Raw genomic sequence first — 21,940 nt, forward strand, 5'->3', positions numbered from 1 at the left:
TTCTGCACGGGGCTTGCTCTATGGGAACGAATGTCAGCTGGCACCCACAGGACAGAAACATCCAGAATACCCACTCCTGCCTCCCCATTGTGGTTAAAGGAGCTCAGGCCAGGGTCTCTTTTGAAGAAATAAGGGGCTAGGGGAGGAGTGCACCCCACGTGGCTCCTGGAGGCAAAGCAGCCCCTCATCAATGGCGAGTCCTCATCAGCTGGACCAACCCTTATTTCTCTCTGAAAAGGAGGGATTTCTTACTTCTTGACGTCCCTGGTGGTGCAAAGTTAAGCGCTCAGCTGCTAACTGAAAGGTTGGAGGTTTGAGTCCACGCAGAGGTACCTCGGAAGAAAAGTCTGGTGATCTACTTCCAAAAAAATCAGCCACTGAAAACTGTATGGAGCACAGTGCTACTCTGACACACATGGGGTCGCCATGAGTGGGGATCAACTCCATGGCAACTGGCTGGTTGGTTTCTTACTTCTTGGATCCTGAGTAAATTCAAAGAAACTACATTGTTAAAAAGAGACCCAGTTCATGGTTCTTTTCTCTGTCCCAGGATGTGGCTGGGAGCACTCACACCTCCCTGAAGACTTGTTTTTTTTTTTTTTTTTTAAATAATTTTTATTGTGCTCTAAGTGAAAGTTTACAAATCAAGTCAGTCTGTCACATATAAGCTTATATACACCTTACTACATACTCCCATTTATTCTCCCCCTAATGAGTTGGCCCGCTCCCTCCTTCCAGCCTCTCCTTTCATGACAATTTTGCCAGTTTCTAACCCTCTCTACCCTCCCATCTCCCCTCCAGACAGGAGATGCCAACACAGTCTCAAGTGTCCACCTGATACAAGTAGCTCACTCTTCATCAGCATCTCTCTCCAACCCATTGTCCAGTCCCTTCCACGTCTGGTGAGTTGTCTTCGGGAATGGTTCCTGTCCTGGGCCAACAGAAGGTTTGGGGACCATGACCGCCAGGATTCCTCTAGTCTCAGTCAGACCATTAAGTCTGGTCTTTTTATGAGAATGTGGGGTCTGCATCCCACTGATCTCCTGCTCCTTCAGGGGTTCTTTGTTGTGCTCCCTGTCAGGACAGTCATCGGTTGTGGCCGGGCACCAACTAGTTCTTCTGGTCTCAGGATGATGTAAGTCTCTGGTTCATGTGGCCCTTTCTGTCTCTTGGGCTCACAGTTATCGTGTGACCTTGGTGTTCTTCATTCTCCTTTGATCCAGGTGGGTTGAGACCAATTGATGCATCTTAGATGGCCGCTTGTTAGCATTTAAGACCCCAGACGCCACACTTCAAAGTGGGATGCAGAATGTTTTCATAATAGAATTATTTTGCCAATTGACTTAGAAGTCCCCTTATGCCATAGTCCCCAAGCCCCCGCCCTTGCTCCACTGACCTTTGAAGCATTCAGTTTATCCCGGAAACTTCTTTGCTTTTGGTCCAGTCCAGTTGAGCTGACCTTCCGTGTATTGAGTATTGTCCTTAAAGTAGTTCTTATCTACTAACTAATCAGTAAATAACCCTCTCCCACCCTCCCTCCCTCCCCACCTCGTAACCACAAAAGAATGTGTTCTTCTCAGTTTATACTATTTCTCAAGATCTTATAATAGTGGTCTTATACAATATTTGTCCTTTCGCATCTGACTAATATCACTTAGCATAATGCCTTCCAGGTTCCTCCATGTTATGAAATGCTTCACAGATTCATCACTATTCTTTATCAATGCGTAGTATTCCATTGTGTGAATATACCACAATTTATTTAACCATTCATCCGTTGATGGACACCTTGGTTGCTTCCAGCTTTTTGCTATTGTAAACAGAGCTGCAATAAACATGGGTGTGCATATATCTGTTCGTGTGAAGGCTCTTATTTCTCTAGGGTATATTCCAAGGAGTGGGATTTCTGGGTGGTATGGTAGTTCTATTTCTAACTTTTTAAGAAAATGCCAGATAGATTTCCAAATTGGTTGTACCATTCCCACCAGCAGTGTATAAGACTTCCAATCTCTCCGCAGCCTCTCCAACATTTATTATTTTGTGTTTTTTGGATTAATGCCAGCCTTGTTGGAAGGAGATGGAATCTCATCGTAGTTTTAATTTGCGTTTCTCTAATAGCTAATGATCAAGAGCATTTTCTCATGCATCTGTTAGCTGTCTGAATATCTTCTTTAGTGAAGTGCATGTTCATATCCTTTTTGATTGGGTTGTTTGTCTTGTGGTTGAGTTTTAACAGAATCATGTAGATTTTAGAGATCAGGCGCTGGTCAGAGATGTCATAGCTGAAAATTCTTTCCCAATCTGTAGGTGGTCTTTTTACTCTTTTGGTGAAGTCTTTAGATGAGCGTAGGTGTTTGATTTTTAGGAGTTCCCAGTTATCTGGTTTCTCTTTGTCATTTTTGGTAATGTTTTGTATTCTGTTTATGCCTTGTATCAGGGCTCCTAACGTTGTCCCTATTTTTTCTTCCATGATCTTTATCGTTTTAGTCTTTATGTTTAGGTCTTTGATCCACTTGGAGTTAGTTTTTGTGCATGGTGTGAGGTATGGGTCCTGTTTCATTTTTTTGCAAATGGATATCCAGTTATGCCAGCACCATTTGTTAAAAAGACTATCTTTTCCCCAATTAACTGACACTGGGCCTTTGTCAAATATCAGCTGCTCATATGTGGATGGATTTATATCTGGGTTCTCAATTCTGTTCCATTGGTCTATGTGCCTGTTGTTGTACCAGTACCAGGCTGTTTTGACTACTGTGGCTCTAAAATCAGGTAGAGTGAGGCCTCCCACTTTCTTCTTCTTTTTCAGTAATGCTTTACTTATCTGGGGCTTCTTTCCCTTCCATATGAAGTTGGTGATTTGTTTCTCCATCACATTAAAAAATGTCATTGGAATTTGGATCGGAAGTGCATTGTATGTATAGATGGCTTTTGGTAGAATAGACATTTTTACTATGTTATAGACTTGTTTTTAACAGGACTTCAAACTGGTTTGCTCTGGCTCGAACCCCTGCTGAGAATTTGCATGTCTAACAAGTTCCCAGGCAATGCTAATGCTGCTGGTTAGGGACCAATTCTGAGAACCACCAGTGGAGCCACCAAAACCCACTGCCATGGAGTTGATTCCAACTCATAGCGACCCTATAGGACAGAGCGGAACTGCCCCACAGGGCTTCCAAGGAGCAAATGGTGGGTTAGAACCGCTGACCTTTTGGTTTGTAGCTGTAGCTCGCCGTAGCTCTTAACCACTGTGCCACCAGGGCCCCACTAGTGGAGCAGTGGGTTTCAAAGTTTATTACACATAAGAATCACCCGGGGATCGTGTTAGGATGTAGATTCTGATTCAGTATATCTGGGGTAGAAATGCAAATCCTCAGCAGGGGTTCAAACCGGAAGGAAACTGTTTTTAAGCATCAGAAGGTTATGGTCTTCCTTTTTCTAGTGGAGAGGACACCTCCACTCTGCCTTCCTCAGGCTAGACTTTGGCACCAACTCCAAAGTCCAGGTGAGGGCGTCCAGGCAGCACATGAAATTCCACTTTGAAGTGTAGGCATTGGGATCCCTAAAATTTACAGAAGGATAAGCACCCCTCTCCCCCTCAGACCTGCGACCTTTTGTGTGGACAGAGAAAGCAGCCACCTAAAGTTAAAGCTGCCTTTTGAGATGATCCTGATCTTTCTATCTTCACAAATCTTGCTGTTTCAGGGGAAACAGGTCATGCCGTGCTGTGGGATCCAAACAAGAGGCTGGACAGCAAGAAAGCCCGTAAAGTGGGGCTGAGGAACTTGCAGGACCAGGTTTTTGTTTTAAACCTTGCACATACACAAACTCAAGTCACTGCAGATTTCAAAGTGTTCCACTCTTCCAAAGAATTGACAAAAAGACAAAAAAAAAAAAAAAAAAAACCCTCCTGGTATAATAAGTGATTCTAGAAAGGTTGCAGGATACAAGGCTAATATACAAAAGTCAATTGTTTTCCCACATGCCAGCAATGAACAATTGGGATGTGAAATTAAAAACACAGCATCATTTACACTAAACAAACAAACAAACTATTGCTGTCGAGTTGATTCCGACTCATAGCGACCCTATAGGACAGAGTAGAATTGCCCCATAGAGTTTCCAAGGAGCGCCTGGTGGATTCGAACTGCCGACCTTTTGGTTAGCAGCTGTAGCTTTTAACCACTACACCACCAGGGTTTCCTCATTTACATTATTACCCCAAAAAAGGAATTCTTAGGTATAAATCTTACAAAATAAATAGATCTATATGAAGGAAACTACAATATACCGATGAAAAAAAAAATCAAAGATTTAAATAAATGGAGAGATAGTCTATGTTCAAGCAGGGACCTGAGGTTGAGGGCAAAAGGCAGGTGAACTCTGCCACATTTTAGGAAGTCACATTAAGACAGTTTCTCAGCCTCAGCGCTATTGACATTTGGGGCTGGAGAATTGTTGAAGAGGCTGTCCTGTGCATTGTAGGATGTTTAGCAGCATCCCTGGCTTCTACCCACCAGATGCCAGTAGGGCTCTTCTCCCTTTGTGACAACCCAAGATGCCTGCAGACATTGCCCCAGTAGAGAGCCACTGCACTAAGGTAACGTCCATCTTCCTGCTATGTTCCACGGGACACGAACAGTTAACACTTATGGAGGGCTGAGCAAACACCAGGCGCTGCACTAAGGAATCACATCACAAACGCGACTTCACTTCACCCTCAAGACCACCTGATCATAGCTCCTACTTCACAAATGAGGAAACCGAGGCAGGGAGGGGCTGAATCTCTGCCCAAGCCCTCAAACCTGTGACTCATTGCCTTCAAGTTGATTTCACAATTCATAGCGATCCTATAGGACAGAGAAGAACTGTTCCTTAGGGTTTCCAAGGCTGTAAATCTTTACAGAAGCAGATCACCACCTCTTTCTCCTACAGAGCTGCTGGTGGATTCGAACCACCGACCTTTCAATTAGCAGCCGAGCGCTTAACCACTGTGCCACCAGGGCTTCTTGCCCATGTTCCCAGAGAAGAAGGAAGGTGTCAGGTCTAAGGAAAAAGGTTGTGGCTGTTTAGGAGCGACTGTTTAACAGCAGGGGACTGATCGGGGTAGACTGCTTTGCAGCATCGCTCAGGGAGGCAGCTAAGTGTTTGCAAGCCCAGTATTACAGATAAGAACACAGAAGCTGCACTAAGAAATAGGACCCACCTGGAGTCAGATGGATGTCAGGTGCTAACCTAGCCTGCAGTGATGATGACATGAATCCAAGCTTAGCATCCAGGATGTGACTACTGGGGAGAAGTGGAGGTTCAGAGCCACGTCAGGCCGTCTGGGACAAGCGATGAGCCATAGTCAGGAGGTCACTGTTTGCAGCTGACTTGCTCTGCACTGAGTCGTCCCCGTTCTCTTGCCCGGCTGGTGAGGGACAGGCACAGCTGGTGCTGGGGATCAGAGCCAGGCTGCCCAGGCTTCAAGCAAGCCAAACGTTATTAGCCCAACTGGCACATTCTATAAATAGCCACCACTCAAAATTCCCCAAATTAAACTGGTTGCCACAGCCTCTGGGCCTGACCCCAGCCAGTCCCTTCCCCATTAGCTTCCACAACCCCCATCACCCACTACGCTCCAGCCACACTAACTTCCTGGTCCTAAATACACCCAGCTGATGCCTGCCCCAGGGCCTTTGCATGTGCCTTTCTCTGGAAGGTTCTGCCCACAGGTCTTCTCACCCACTTCCCCCTTGTCATTCAGGTCTGTCACCTCCTCAGGAAGCCCTCCCTGACCACCAGACCAATAGCAGGCCCCTCCCAGGTACTCTTAGCCCATCACCCTGTTGTATTTCCTTCTTAGTATTTCTCTTGCTCTGATGTGATCTGTTTATTATTGGTCTCCCCCAACCAGGATGGAGGCCCCATGTGGGTGGACAGTCTCTGCTGATCCTTGCTGCACCCCGAGTTCCTAGCAGCTAAACAAAGACAACAATCTCGAGGCAAGTTCTAGACACTTTCTGCGCCTATCTTTGTATCTGTAAAATAAGGGTTGCTGTTAGCCGCTGCTGAGTCAGTACTGACCCCCATGTGTTACAGAATAGAACTGCTCCACACGGTTTTGGCTGTAATCTAAAGGAATGCAGGTCACCAGGCCTTTCTTCTGCACTGCTGGGTGGATCTGAACTGCCAACCTTTAGGTTAGCAGCCAAGCGCAAACTGTTTGTGCCACCCAAACCCAAACTAAAAACCAAACTCGCGGTCCTTGAGTCGATTCTGACACACAGTGACTCTACAGGATGAAGTAGAACTGCCCCATAAAGTTTTCTAGGCTGTAATCGTCACAGAAACAGATCACCAGGTCTTTTCTCCCATGGAGCCACTGGTGGGTTCGAACTGCCGACCTTTTGGTTCGCAGCTGAGTGCTTAACCACTGCGCCACCGGAGCTTATTTTGTGCCACCTAGGGACTTAGAGAACTGGGTTTTAGGGACTTAGAGGAGCCCTGGTGGTGCAGTGGTTAAAGTGTTTGACTGCTAGCCAAAAGGTCAGCAGTTTGAAACCACCAGCAGCCCCACAGGAGAAAGATGTGGCAGTCGGCTTCCAAAAAGATTACGGCTTTGGAAACCCTATGGGGTTGCTAAGAGTTGGAATCGACTTGATGGCAGTGGATTTGTTTTTTGTTTTTTTGAGGGACCTTAAAATAGGGTTAATGGAGCCTGGCGGCACAATGGTTAAGAGCTTAAGAGCTCAAGAGTTCAGCTGCTAACCAAAAGGTCAGCAGTTCAAATCCACCAGCCACTCCTTAGAAACTCTATGGGGCAGTTATACTCTGTTCTACAGGGTCACTATAAGTCAGAATCGACTTGATGGCAATGGGTTAATAGGGTTAATATATCTAAATTAGGCTGGTGTTGCCTGGCACAGAATAAATTCTCAATGTGATTTTTTTTTTTTTTTTTAAAGACACTTAAGAAAATTATAATTTCTCAAAGAAACCAACTCTTCACCAAGTGGCCGTCTTCCTTCCTGCTTTCCACAGCTTGACCTCGTCCAGTAGCAGCCTTTGACTCCAGGCTAAAGAGCCAAAGAAAGGCCCACAACATGACCTGCCTCTCTGGCTTCACTGGCACCCCCTGGGCTCTAGCTGCAGAACTGAGTAAATCAGAGAACCAGCTGCCCACGGGCTTCACTGGCACCTCCTGGGCTCTAGCTGCTGAACTGAGTAAATCGGAGAACCAGCTGCCCACTGGCTTCACTGGCACCCCCTGGGCTCTAGCTGCTGAACTGAGTAAATCAGAGAACCAGCTGCCCACTGGCTTCACTGGCACCCCCTGGGCTCTAGCTGCAGAGCTGAGTAAATCGGAGAACCAGCTGCCCACTGACAGCAATCTTTCAGGTAATCAAGTTCACCGCCCAAACTTCTCAGGATGTTTTGATGAAATACTTGCTAAAATGTATAACACATTCTTCACAAAACACGTTGGTCATAATTTAACTTCTGCTTAATGATTTGGGGTCACTAGGAGCCCTGGTATTGCAGTGGTTAAAGCGCTCAGCTGTTAACCGAAAGGCAGGTGGTTTGAACCCATCAGCCACACCGCAGGAGAAAGATGTGACAGTCTGCTTCCATAAAGATTTACAGCCTTGGAAACCCTATGGGGCAGTTCTACTCTGTCCTATAGGGTTGCTATGAGTTGGAACTGACTCGAAAGCAGTGGGATAAGGACCACGAATCATGCCAGGGTTCTGTGGGACAGGGACACCCACAGTGTGGTGTGTGGGGCTCTGGCCCCACGACCGGTGGCTCCCAATTACTGCAGTGTGGTTTTGTTTTTTTCTTTCTCCTCTTAGTCTCTTAGTCACCACTTCTTGCCACCTATTATTCTAACTAACCAACACCTTCTAATCTGCTGTGAACTGAAAAGCAGAAATTGTTAGAACCATGTGTAAACCAAGAGTAAACAGGATCTGAATGAAGGTCAGAGACGCTCGCCCTTAAATAAATACACAGATGCCTTAGTTTCCTACAGCAGCTGTAATAGAAATACCACAAGTGGGTGGCTTATAAAGAACAGAAATTTATTTTCTCACAGTTTAGGAAGTTAGAAGTCTGAATTCAGGGCACTAGCTCTAGGGGAAGGCTCGCTCTCTCTCTGTCGGCTCTGGGGGAGGATCGTCTCAGCTTTTGTAGCTCTGCGATGCCTTGGTGACCTTCACGTGACATCTATTATCAGTGTTTTCTCCTGTTTTTAATCTGCTTTTTTTTTTTTTTTATAACTCAGGAGTGATTAGGTTTAGGACATCCTGCACTGATACGGCCTTACTAGCATTAACAAAGAAACCCTATCCCCAAACCGGATTACATCCACAGGCACAGGGGTTAGTATTCTAACACATATTTTGCAGGGAGGCGGGGGGGGGTCCACAATTCAAACCCTAACAACAGGTCATCTAATGTGATGTTCAGAGAGGGTTTTCTGGATCCTTCTAGGTTGCGGGCTGTGCCCCACAGAGTCAACGCTGTCATATCAGCAGCGCCCAGAGCAGCAGGCACTGCCCTGCCATAAGGGAAAGCTCAGGCTATCTGAGGTTTTCTTGCGGAGTGGGTGCTGGGAGCTCGGGAGGTGTCCTGCTCAGCCAGCAACTTGATAAAGCCACTCAGCCTCCGGCCAAGCCAAAGCTGCGGAGGAGGCTTTTTATTAAGTTCTGTGAAATCGCATGGTTCCAAACAAATTCCCCTCAGCTTTGCTCTCCTTCACTGAGGAAAACAGGGCTCTTTTGGGGGCTGTCTGGGAGCAGAGTACCATAAACCATGCAGATTATATGTCTTCAGTTACTAGGAAGGTCCCTCAGCAGCAGAGTTTTCAGAAGTGAAATAGAACCCAGAGCCCCTTCACAGGTACCCACTGTGGAAGCAGCTCGGACTCCAAATACCTTGTGTTAGGGATTGAACTGTGTCCCCCACCCCCAAATATGTGTTGAATTCCTGGCCCCTGCGCCTGTGGAGGTGATTCTGTTTGGAAAGAGAGCTTTTCTTCTGCTATGTTAATGAGGTCCTAGCTTTGTAGGGTGGGTCCCAAACCTCATTACTTCTGAGTTAGAAAGAGTGGAATAGGCACAGGGACACACACACAAGGGGCAGACAGGTGCCATCTGAACATCATCTACAAGCCAAGGAACGCCAAAAAACCAAGGAATGCTGCGGTGACTCACAAGGAAGGAAGAGACATAGCCGAGACCCTCATTTGGACTTTTAGCCTCCACAACTGTGAGAAAATAAAATTCTGTTCTTTAAAGCCACTCACTTGTGGTGTTTGTGTTGCCCATGTGGCTATAGGCACAAGAACAGCTTTCTCACCATGCATTCCACTTCCTTTTCCCTCCACAAATCCATGTCCACAGCATCCTTCCCATCGACCCAGAATCACCACCTCCAGGAAGCCCTCAGCAAGCCTTCCGTGCTAACTCCAGCTCCTTCAACCCTCATTTAATTCAGAATTCATATGGGAATTGCCACTGCATCAACTGGAAAACATTCTCAAACTGCTTCTTATCTTTGTGTTTTCTCCCCGTATGTCTGTTTTCTAGCTGATGCTGAGCAGAGGGGAGGCCACCTGGATGCAGACATGTCTGAGCTCTGTGATCAAAAAAGGCCAACTAAGGCAGGAAGCCAGCAGTTCTCATAGTCCCGGGACCTGCAGCCTTAGCACCACCTGGGAACTTGGTAGGAATGCGAACTCTCGGCCCACCTGAGTGTGGTGGTTAACCCTGGGTATGGGCCCAGCCATCTGTCTTAACAAGCCCTCCAGGTGACTGGGGCCCGCTCAAGTTTGTGGGATTAAGCTAAAAGCTGGTCTCCACCTGGATGCCAGGTAGGACGGTGCTGCCTCAAAAAGGTCACGGCCAGCAGATACGTGAATTTTGTCTGTGTTCTATTTGTCTGCAAGTTTGTTTATATCACTTTCTAAGAACAAAGAGCCCTGGTGGCACAGTGGTTAAGTGCTCAGTTGCTAACTTAAAGGTTGGCGGTGCAAACTCACCAGCCACTCCTTGGGAGAAAAGATGTGGCAGTTTGCTTCCATGAAGATCACAGCCTTTGGAAACCCTATGGGGCAGCTCTACTCTATCCTATGGGGTCATCGTGAGTCAGAATTGACTCACCGGCAACAGGTTTGGTTTTTCTAAAGAACAGAGCCTAGTCAAGTCTATAAATTCATGTCAAAAAGTCTTTCAAATTTCATCCCCTTTGCCTGTTACTGCTGTCATTCCTAAGAAAATTTGCCAGAAAAGCAAAGTTTATCCCTGATGGGTCCATTTTAAAAGCCTTATTTTTCCTGCTTTCCTAAGTGGAATATGCTGCCGAATGCTAACCTTTTCATCACGGCCCAGGGGCCACCGGCTGAACCGGCTTACAGTATTAGGCCGCCAGAAGTAGGTGGAGCTGTGTGGATGATTGCACAAAAACAGCCACTTTGCTTTCTAGATTTTTTTCTGTCTGTCCCTACAGACAGTTATCACGTGTTGCTTCCTCAGTGTGGGTTCCGCAAATAGCCCCCACCATCACCACCGAATGCCACTGAGTCGATCCCCACTCACAGCGACCCCGTGTGTGTCAGAGTAGAACTGCGCTCCACAGGGTTTTCAATAGCTGGTTTTTTTGAAAGCAGATTGCCAGGCCTTTCTTCTGAGGCTCCTCTGGGTAGACTCAAACCTCCAACATTTTGGTAAGTGGTTGAGGGCTTAACCATTTGGGGCACCCAAGGACTCCTCAAATAGCTCCCCCAAAAAACCAAACCCAATGGCACTGAGTCAATTCTGACTCACAGCAACCCTACAGAGCAGAGTAGAGCTGCCCCATAGGATTTCCAAGGCTGTAATCTTTATGGAAGCAGACTGTCACATCTTTCTCCCACAGAGTGGATGGTGGGTTCAAACCATTGGCCTTTTGGTTGCCAACTGAGCACTTAACCACTGTGCCACCAGGAGTCCTTCGAATAGCCCCAGCCTTCCTCTCGTCTAGGCTGAGAAGGCAGATAACTCAGCTGGTTCAAAATGTGTGTAGCTCAAGAGCAAACGGCACTGGGGTGGGGGGTGGGTGCAGAGGCGCCCCTCTAGGTCAAGTCCAGATTCCAGATTTCAATACACCGTCCCACAGTCCTGGGCCCTCAACATGCCCCAGCTCTCCCAGCCCAAGGCTGGAAGAGATGATGGCTTCTAGAAGTCCAACACTTGGTGTTTCACTGACTTCTTCAAGGCCTGGAAGAAATACAGGTTTTCAAATCAAAGTATAGGCAGGGAAGCCAGGTTACCTGGTCCTGGAGTTTCTGGAACATCAGAGGGTGTGGTTCTTCCAGAATCTTCTCATTGAGCTGGGACTGGCCCTCCACGTTGACTTGGGATGAGGCTTTACTGGACAGGAAGGTCATGTAGATCTCCTTGGCCTTTTCCTGCATCTGGAAGGGACACAGGGAGCCTGTCTGTTATCTTCCAGCACAGCCTTCCCAGCCTGAGCCCAGCTTCCCGCTCTGGCCAGGCGGGGCCTCGGAGGAACTGCCAGGGCAAGTAAGCAGCCCGGCCCTGTCGCCCCGGGGGCTCTGCTGCTGCTCCCCAGTTAAACTCTATCTGCAAGGGCTCCCAGTCAGCCTAGCCTCCAACCCCCTCCCTTTTCATTCACCTACAGTCACACCTCCAGTAACAAAATCACTTCCCTGCCCGTTGGAGGAACGACTGAAAGAATCATCGCCCAGAGTAAGCATTTAGGACCATCCTGTGAATTCTCCAAATTTAAGGCTCATGGTAATATTACGCAGCCATAAAAAGGAACAAAGTGCTGACGCATGCTACCACATGGATGAATTTGAAAACATGATGCTGAGTGAAAGAAGCCAGTCACAAAGGACCACATGCTGTATGGCTCCATTATATGAAATGTCCAAAATAGGCAAATCCAGAGACAGAAAGCAGATTCATGGTTGCCAGGCCCTGGGGACTTGCGGGGAGTGGGAAGGACTACTAAAAGGACACCTTTCTCACCTTTTGGGTGGTGAGAAAGTTCTAGAACTAGATAGTGGTGATAGTTGTACAACATCATGAATGTACTTAATGCCACTGAATTTACACTTTAAAATGGTAATTTTTATGTTATGTTTATTTTACCACAATTAAAAAAAAACACACAAGTTAGACCACACACATACATCCCTACCAGCTATTAAGTACCTACTATGCCCCAGATGAAGGAGTCCTGGTGGCAAAGTGGTTAAAGCATTGACTGTTAACTGGAAGGTCGGCAGTTTGAAACCACCAGCAGCTCCGTGGGAGAAAGATGGGGCAGTCTGCTTCTGTAGAGATTTACAGCCTCAGAAACCCTATGGGGTCGTCATGAGTTGGAACCAACTCAACGGCAGTGGGTATGCCCCAGACACATGCCAGGTGTTTTGCAGTCAAGGCCTCCTTTCCTTAAACCTCTGAAAATCCAGCGAAGTGCCTTTTTTCTATTATGCCACTTTCCTGACAAAGACACAGAGACCAGGAGAGGGGATGTGGCTTGCTCAGGGGCCACAGCGAGACTTAGAGTTGCAGGGCTCCAGGTCAAGTGGCATGTCAGCTTTCCAGAGCAGAAGTTTTTGTTTGTTTCTTTGTTTGCTTTTTCAGGTAATGGAATACTGACAACTTTGACAAGCTGTCAGTGATTTCATTTTACTCTGCGCAACAATCAATGCCCATGGAAGCAGCAGTTAAGAAATCAAATGATGTATTGCACTGGGAAAATTGGCTGCAAAAGATCTCTTTAAAGCTCTAAAATGCAAAGATGTTGCAAAAATGCAAGGACTAAGGTGCACCTGACCCAAGCCATGTTCTTTTCAACTGCCTTATATGCACGCAAAAGCTAGACAACGAATAAGGAAGACTGAGGAAGAATTGATGCCCTTGAATTAGAGTGTTGGCGAAGATATTGAACATCCCATGGACTGCTAGAAGAGCAAACAAATCAGTCTTAGAAGAATATAATCAGAATGCTCCTTAGAAACAAGGATGGTGAGACTTTAGCTGGCTTACTTTGGATACGTCATCAGGAAAGACCAATTGCTAGAAAAGGACATCATTGTTGGTAAAGCAAAGGGTCAGGGAAGGCAAGGAAGGCCCTCAGTGAGACAGATTGAAGGAGTAGCCAAAACAATAGACTAAAACATAGCAACAATCATGAAGATGGTGCAAGACTGGGCAATGTTTCGTTCTGTTATACATAAAGTCTCTATGAGTGGAAGCCAACTCAACACCAACTAACAAACAACACAACAACAGTGAGATACTAAATGTAAGCAATGGACAGAGGACCTGCTACCAGCCCTGAAGCCCCTAAGTGCTGGGGCCCCTAAGTGCGTAGATTCCAGCCACCTTAAAAGTCTCGTAAGCAGAGCTAAAAGGCTGAAGGCTCACCTGCACTCTTGTGCCCTGAAAATCCCAGTGGCTAGCGCAGTAACACTCCCTGATGGAAGGAGACGAACCTCAGGGCAAATGCTTTGTGTGAAACAGTATGCTCACCGCCCATTGCCGGGGCAGCAGATGCTGCAGCCTGGTCCCTCAGGACCTCCCCCAAGTTCTATTTTCTTTTCGAGAAGGAAGCTTCCTGTGCACTTACCACACTGGCGGCAAAGATGGGGGCCGTTTCTCTAAACATGAGTCTGAAGTATTACCTTACTGTACAGAGGAAGCAGCCCATAAAGCTTCTGAAGTACAGAGCTATGATTTGTGGTGGGGCTGGGGGCTCAGGGGGCCTGGAGCACAGCCCTTCTCTGCAGAAAGCCCAGCTGGGTCTCTGCACAGGCTCCAGAGCTGGGCTGAGAAATCCCCAGCCCTAAAAACCCTCTGACTTTATGGAAACTGTCAGAAGGCTTCAATACCTGGTGCTTGAAAGCTGGGGAACAGAAGTTCTTTAGTTTTTTGTTTTTTTTTGGTTCTGAAGACTCACTGACTAAAGTCCCGCTAAGTCCCAAGCCTGACTGTCTCCTGTTCTTCCAGAAAGCAAGCCTTGCCAACACCTGCAGAAAGATACCCAGGTGGGCATCAATACCCAAGGCCATGGGGACTGTTGTTTATTGATGAGCAGTGTGAACAGTTAAATGGATGCCAGACTCAAAGACACAGACACGTATCAAGAGAAATGTGGATACTCCAGGGACAAGTCTGGGGACCATCAGTGAAACCCAGATGGGGTGGCACTTTGGAACTGCTTGCCTCTCAAAGACCCACCACTCCAAACAGCCATGGGCCTCCTCCCTCCACCCCCATCCTGTCAGGAAGGAACTTTTTTTTTTTTTTGGAAAACCACTTCCTGTTTTAAAGCGACTTCATGAAAGCAGAATTTCAGCAGGTAAAATCAACAGCCTCCATACAATGAGAAAGGCAACATGAGTAATTTTGGACTTTCTTATGACAAAAAAATGAAGGACCTCGACAACTAGAACAGTTTCTCAACCACTTTGAATCTATTTACCTTCATTTGAACGTCTTCTAGAACATGTAAAAAGTGATAAATACAATGTAATCTTCCGTGCTTTATGTATAATAAGAGCTTCTGTAACGGTACTTATGCCTTTGATGTGTTTTCCCCTCAAGACGACCAACCGTGTTTGATAAGTGAGTATTAAGTACATACGTGATCCGCTGAGAATAGCTTAAAAAAAAAATCAGCAAACTCCACGTAGAGCTTGGAGACAAGGGTCACTTTAGTCTTTCTCCTTGAACACACACAATCACACACACACATTCACAGACGCACACACGACCATGTGAATCCAGGCTATCTTGGGTAGCCCTGAAAAAAAGCCTAGTGAGTAGCTTAGAATCCCTGGGTGGTGCAAACAGTTAACACACTCAGCTGCTAACTGAAAGCTTCGAAGTTCAAGCTCACCCAGAGGTACTTCAGAAGAAAAGCCTGGCAATCTACTTCCGAAAAATCAGCCACTGAAAACCCTACAGAGTACATTTCTACTCTGACACACATGGGGTTGCCATGAGTTGCAGTCCACTCAATGGCAACAGGCTTTTTTAGTGAGCAGCCTGAGGAGGGGTGGGAGCAGCCAGAGGAGCGTAAGCAGGCTCCTGGGTAGGCTGTAGGTCTCCCAACTCCAGCATCGAGCCCACCACAGCCCCTCCTGAGTCTCTGAGAATGAGCAGTGTGGGTCCCCAGAAGCCCAGAGCCCACGCTGCCAGCCCCACCCCCGCCCCCACCCTGCCCCCTGCCAGGGGAAGGTTCCAGCAGCTTCAGAGCTTTTCTGGGCTGGGACAGGAAGTGCGACTGAGAAGGGGAACCCTGAGACTGCCGACCGCAGCCAGTCACGGGAAAGCCTGGTGTCCACGCCGAGACACATCACAAGAAAGAAGAACTGGGACTGGCAGCTATTTTGGTAGATTTTCCGAATAGATCTGTTACCCTGATGGTAGCTGCTGTCAGGATAGGAACAAAAACACCCATTCAGGGGCAGAGCCCCCGACGTCCACAATTCGGGGTGTGACCTGGAGACCCGGTTGCCTTCTCTGGTCTTACAGACCCACTCAGTCACAGCCTGGGACTGGCCGGTCCCCTCGCACAGAGATGCTGCCCCCGAAGGAGCTGGAAAAGGTGCCTGGGCCTGTGTGTTAACTCTCAATTTTCCAGAGACAAGCTCCTCCCAGACACCCCACAAACCCGGGGCCTCAGCCAGGAAGAGTCCTCAGCAAGCAGTCTGTGATTTGAACCCGCTCCCATTTGAACACGAGTCCACAGCAGCAAATTCCCTGTGACATCAGCCCCAGGATCATCATTGGCTCAGAACAGCGGCACGAGGCCCCAAAGCTCAGATGAGCGTGGCTTTGTGTTTGCTGGTGCCCCTCTCCTCCCATAAACATGCTTAAACTTTGTCGGTTAGGAAATAAAAACAAAACCTCCTTTCAGGCCACGTACCCTAGAGCTAATGGCCTCACCGCCTCCACTGTCTAGATGAAACGTCTCAAAGGGAAAGCGTGCACTTCTTGTCTCATTTCCTCCATCCGTCGCTCAGCCCTATATTTCAGGATCTCTCTCAGGCACCTGGTCTGCTCACCATCCTGCCTTCTTCCTCTTCCCCACTCCCTCCACAGCAAGGGCTGCCTCTTCCTGATTCCCCTACACCTCCCTAGCCTCTGTCTATTCTATAAATGCTGGGGTCCTGCCCTCAGCTGACCGCTGTTTTGACTCGCACCCAAGATTTTGGCCCAACCCTGTCCTCACGCTACAGACTAGGGTTGTTGTTGTTCGTTGCTGTCGAGTCCAACTCATAGCGACCCCATGTGTGCAGAGTAGAGCCACTCCATAGGGTTTTCAAGGCTGTGACCTTTCAGGAGGTCTTACTTCAAAGGCATCTCTAGGTAGGTTCAAACCACCAACCTTTTGGCTTGTAAGTGAGCACTTAATCGTTTGTGCCACCTAGGGACTACTACTGACCCTTATACCCAACTGATTTCAGGAAATGTGGGCTTGAATGTCCCACCGACACCTCAAACTTAACCTGAAGGAGAGAAGCAGCCCCCTCCTCACTAGCAGGGCCTGCAGTCTCTACTCTGCGAAGCTGGAACCCAGGGTCCCCCTAACACCCTCACCCCATGTCCAACCAGTCACCGAGTTCTGCTCATGTCATCTGCCTCCAGAACATACCGTCAGTCCTCTCCATTCCTGCCACTCTGCTGGAGGGATAATGGGAGGGGGCACACAAGAAAAGTAAAAGATCAACCCCCTAACTTTACTAACATCAGATACAGGAAGAGAGAACACAGAAAATAGCAAATAAGTGGTACACGACTATTTCTGAGAGCAGGTTTGGGAAATGCGAAGTGGATGGAGGAACAGCAAGGGCTCGGCAGACATCACAAGGAGCCACCTGAGGCCCGGCCACGCTGGGAGGGGGTGCAGCAGAAACAGGCCTTTCTGCCCAGCGTGCCCCAAATGCAGGCCTTCAGGGAATCAGGTAACCCAGAGGCCCCTGGGTCCTCAACACCCCCACCCTGAGCATTCAGTGACTGTCTCCTTGTCTTCCTTCTCTCTCCCTACCCCAGGAGAATTCCTGCCAGCTGCTCTCCACCAAAATGAGGGGATCAATCAGGAGAAAGGAGGATCGATCCCGGAAACAGGAAACTAGAGTTTTCTCCACTCAAGAAGGCTCCAGAAGAGAGGCGGGAAAGCACACCGGAATGAGATGAAATCCACAGGCAGCACCAAAATGCCAACCATCAGGGTGCGACCCACTAGGAGGAGACCCCCAGAAAGAGACCTGAGGACCCTTGTTCGGAGAAAAGAAGAAGCAAAAGTAGAAATGATTCAGCAGGAGGATTCAAAGATAAAGTGGTAATCTCCATAAGATAAAAACCAAACCCATCGCCATGGAGTCGATTCGGACTTATAGTGACCCTGTAGGACAGAGGAGAACTGCTCCATAGGGTTTTCAAGAAGCGCCTGGTGGATTCGAACTTTTGGTTAGCAGCTGAGCACTTTAACCACTACGCCACCAAGGTTTCCCCAAAAGATAAGTAGGAACCAAAAGTCAAATACATGAAAACAGAAAAAGAAAAAAAAAAAAAAAGATAAAATTAAAGGCTCAATCCAGGGGAAAGCCATTGTTGAAAAAGAGAACAGAGAAAAAGGCAAGAAAGACATTACCTAATAATAATGAGACCATTTCCTAGAACTGTAACTTCCCAGATGAAAAAGCTTTAAAAACAAAGTGCCCACACAATGAACCACCTCCTCCCTGCAAAGTCCCTGATTGCACGGTTTTAGAATACGGGTGATGTACAGGTGATGAAGAGCCTGCAATACTCCAGAGAGAAAGGAAGCAAAACAAAACAAATCAGTTTACGTGTAAAATGCTGATTCTCAACAAAAGCAGAAGACAGTGGGACAATATCTCTGTGAAGTTCATTTCAACCTAGAATTCTATGCTCTATCAATGAAATGGGGGAGTAGGAAAAAAATTTTTTTTCTCTCAACGAGGTCTTTACTGTCTATCTCCCATGCCCCCTTTCTCAGGAATTCCTGCCAGCCGCTCTCCACCAAAATGAGGGGATGAATCAGGAGAAAGGAGGCTCCATCCCGGAAACAGGAGGTGGCAGAGAACGCCCAGGGTGGTGCAAAGGAAGGCCGGAGGGCACCACGCAGAAGGCTGACATTAATCAGCCCAGGGGAGTGGGCGTCAAGGACTCAGGGAGGCGTGTCCCCGGGGAAATTAAATCAGAGATTAGCCAACAGACAGCCTGACCCCAGGCAACACCGCAACAAGAGGCATTTTAAAGGGCTACAGGAAAATGTGAAAATAGGAAAAGCAAAAAATCCCAAGAAGGAAAATACATTTGTAGCATCCTATTTGGCTGAGCAGTGAACAGTATACATGAAATCTAATAATGAAAATACCGTCGCAGGGGTGTAAGCCAACTAAATCTCAGCTGCAGTAAGGGGAAATCAGAACATAACATCTACAAGTGACGGCGTGAGCTTAGAAACAGGACTTCAAGTACCCGGAGATGCAGCTAAAGGAGTGAAAGGCAGCTCGAACAAGACTCCATGCTGGAAGACAGCACAGCACCGAGGCTCAAATCTAGATTTTGCACATGCTCCCCTTTAACTTTAACCTCCCTGGATCTCAGTTTTATCATCCATAAAATGGGTATGGTATCAGCAGCAACAAGACTCCGCAAGCTAAATAAATATATTGGCCAGCTTAATTCTGCGGGTAGTCACCAGTTGGGAACCTTGGGACACGATGAATTCTAGAGCCCTGTTATGGGTTGAATTATGCTCCCCGCAAAAAATATGCACTGGAATCCTGGCCCCTGTACCCATAAATATGATTCTGTTTGGAAACAAGAGTTTTCTTTGTTATGTTAATTAGGTCATGCCCTAGTAGGGTGGATTCTAAACCTAATCACTTCTGAGTCATAAAAAGAGCAGAAGGGACAGGGAAACACAAAGGGGAAGACACTGGAGAAGACAGCTACACATGGCAGATGTACCTGCAAGCCCAGGAACTCCAAGGATGACCATCTACTCGAAGCTGAAATAGACAAAGAAGGGCCCCCCCCCCCGCCACCCCGAGCCATGGCCTGAACTTGGGCTTCTCACCTGAACTGTGAGAAAAGGCATTTCTGTTCTTTAAAGCTAAAAAAAAAAAAAAAATGAGTATGATAACAGCAATAGTACCTACCTTGTATGTTTGTGGAAGATTAAACAAAATAATACAAGTAAAAGCCCTTAGAACAGTGCCCAGGACAAAATACCTAAGCAAATGTCACCCACGGTTATTGTTGTTACTGCTGTTATTTTGACTTGTTGCTCCTGTTGTTAGGTGCCCTCCAGTTAGCTCCCAACTCACGGCGGCTCCACGCACAATGGACAAAATGCATTCTAGCCCTGCGCCAGCCCCATGATTGGTTTCGGATCAAACCACTGTGATCCGTAGGGTTTTCACTGGCTGACTTTTCCGAAGTAGATCGCCAGGCATTTCTTCCAAGGCACCTCTGCATGCAGTCAAAACCCTAATCTTTCAATTAGCAGCTGAGCGTGTTAACCATCTGCACCACGCCGGGACGCCAATAAATAACATAGATGCCCCTCAAAGAACTCTGTAAACTCTAAAACACTATAAAACACATGACACTATTATATTGAAGTACTAGAGCAAATTATGACTATTAGAAACCAAGCACCATCCCATCAGCTACCCCCCTCACCAAGTCTCAGTTTGGTTTTTAAAAATCTGTACAAGCTGTATCCCCTTCAGTTCCTGCCACATAGTTAACAGGCTCAGTAGAGAGTGTGCTGATTAATGAAAGAATAAACAGATTCAGTATAGCCAAGAATGAAGACCTTCTTGGAGCTTTTGCTGAGGTTTCTGAAACATAAAAGCCGCTTTGTTTTAGAAAATAGATATATTTCACATGCTATCATGGGGAAGAAGCACTTTATAGAAGAAGGTTAAACCATATAAACAAATTGCAAAGGGAGAAGGGACTGCTTTGAAAGCTGACCACTCAAGGTGGACACAGGCAGGGAGGGGTAGGAGGTGTTGCCCCTCTGTCTAAGTTCTGGCTTCCCTGCCATGTACACAGAGTGTCCAGACCTTCCCAAACTCAAGGGCGGCGTTCCTGCCTGCCAGGGTGCAGCACAGACCAGGGAAGGTAGCTGGGCACCAAGACGTCCCACTGTTGAGCGCTTCTGAGAGTAAGAGCCCCAGCAGAATAGACAGCGTGCTCATGTTTGAAGTTCCCCCTCAAAGGCTGTGGCTGCACCCCAAGGAAGGCGGGGAGACCAGGCCCTGCTTGTGGTCAGGGGGACTTGGGGATCTGCTGACTGGAGTGGAGAGAATACATTCATCCTAGAAAGAAGAAATGGAATTGCGCTGAGAGAGGGAATGGCAACACAGAAAACGAATAAGCAAATTATACAGGACATTAGAAGCTGCTCGGTGCTATAGGCCAAGGGGCAGCGGTGGTTCAGTGGTGGAATTCTCCCCTTCCGTACTTGATTCCTGGTTACATTGCCTGCCAATATGCCTCATGTGCAGCTGTCACCCATCTGTCATTGGAGGCTTGCATGTTGCCATGATGCTGGACAAAGCCCTGACGGCACAGTCGTTAAAGTGCTTGGCTGCTAAGCGAAAGGTCAGCAGTTCAAACCCCCCAGCTGCTCCGTGGGAGAAAGATGTGGCAGTCTGCTCCTGTAAAGATTTACACCCTTGAAAACCCTGTCGAGGAGATCTACTCTGTCCTACAGGCAACTAGAGTCAGAATCGACTCAACGGCAATGAGTTTAGTTTTTTTGGTTTATGATACTGAACAGGTTTCAGTGGAGCTTCCAGACTAAGAGAGACTGGCAAGAAAGACCAGGCAATCTACTTCCAAAAGTCAGCCAAGTGGAAACTCTATGGATCACAAGAGTCCACTCTGCAACCCATGATGGGAATGGCACAGGACCAGGGAGCATTTCATTCTGTTGTGCACAGAGTCGCCATGAGTCAGGGGCTGACTCGACAGCAGTTAACAACAACATCAAGTGCTATAGCGAGAACCAGTTGGATAGTCCAAGTAAAATGGAAAAAAAAAAAAAAGTTCCATTTAAAACAAGGAAGGCAAAAGTGAGATTTGCGTTGATCCTAAAGCTGCCTTAGCTGACAGACTGAGCAAGGGAAACCCTCCCAGCCATGCCTGCTGGGCCAGATGTGACAAGTCTGCTCTAAAATTCAGTTGGGCCGCCTTCTCCCATTGCCGAGGTCCTCCTCCCCTTTTATAAATTAAACTTAAAACTTCCTCCCTGCTTTTCCTTCCCACACAGTTTGCCCCACTGGAGAACGTAGGGGCCCTGGAGTCAGAGACCCATGGGTGTGAGTCCTGGTTCCGCCTCCAATGAGCTGGGGTCCTCGGTGAGATGCTCTGCCTCTCTGCCCGTCTCTGCACCTGCACTCATGGGTGGCTCTGTGGGATAACCAGACGGGGTATCTCCAGGGCACGGGCACCTCGGACATCACAGATGCATCTACCCTTCCTAGCACCTGCATCCCAGGCAGCTCGGGGTGTGGGCAGCTTTCGCTGCACTGAAGGAATCGCCAGGCACGTGATGGCCAGGCACGTTACAGACTTAAGGATGCAAACCTTCAAGGTGTTGTATGTTGAGGGATCGGGGAGATGCAGAGAAGGGCTGCCTGATTCTGGAAGCTCTCTCTATATACGGTGCAGACAGGGTGGTGCAACTCAGCACCAGGGCTGCCCACCCTGAAAGGCTGGAGGAAGCCCATAGAAGGTTTCATAACCCCTCACCCAATGAACACACATTAAAGTCCTGCAATAGCTGTCCAGGGTCCTAGCAGGGGCCCATTCCTCAACTTGGCACACAGGTTCTCACCCAGCCTCAGCCTCAACCAGAGCCAGCTCCCCCTCAAAAAAACACTTCG

The 21,940-nt window shown here is 47.6% G+C and overlaps 1 protein-coding gene across 1 annotated transcript in view; it reads right to left on the reverse strand.

The window, feature by feature from the left end:
- Nucleotides 1–21,940, reverse strand: part of RGS10 (regulator of G protein signaling 10) — a 51,476-nt gene that overhangs the window by 9,687 nt on the left and 19,849 nt on the right. The window contains exon 4 of the mRNA XM_049855264.1: nucleotides 11,294–11,437. Coding sequence (XP_049711221.1) covers nucleotides 11,294–11,437 — 144 coding nt within the window. The remainder of the gene's footprint in view (nucleotides 1–11,293; nucleotides 11,438–21,940) is intronic.

Source organism: Elephas maximus, chromosome 16, assembly GCF_024166365.1.
Source record: "Elephas maximus indicus isolate mEleMax1 chromosome 16, mEleMax1 primary haplotype, whole genome shotgun sequence".
NCBI classification, from domain to species: Eukaryota; Metazoa; Chordata; class Mammalia; order Proboscidea; family Elephantidae; genus Elephas; species Elephas maximus.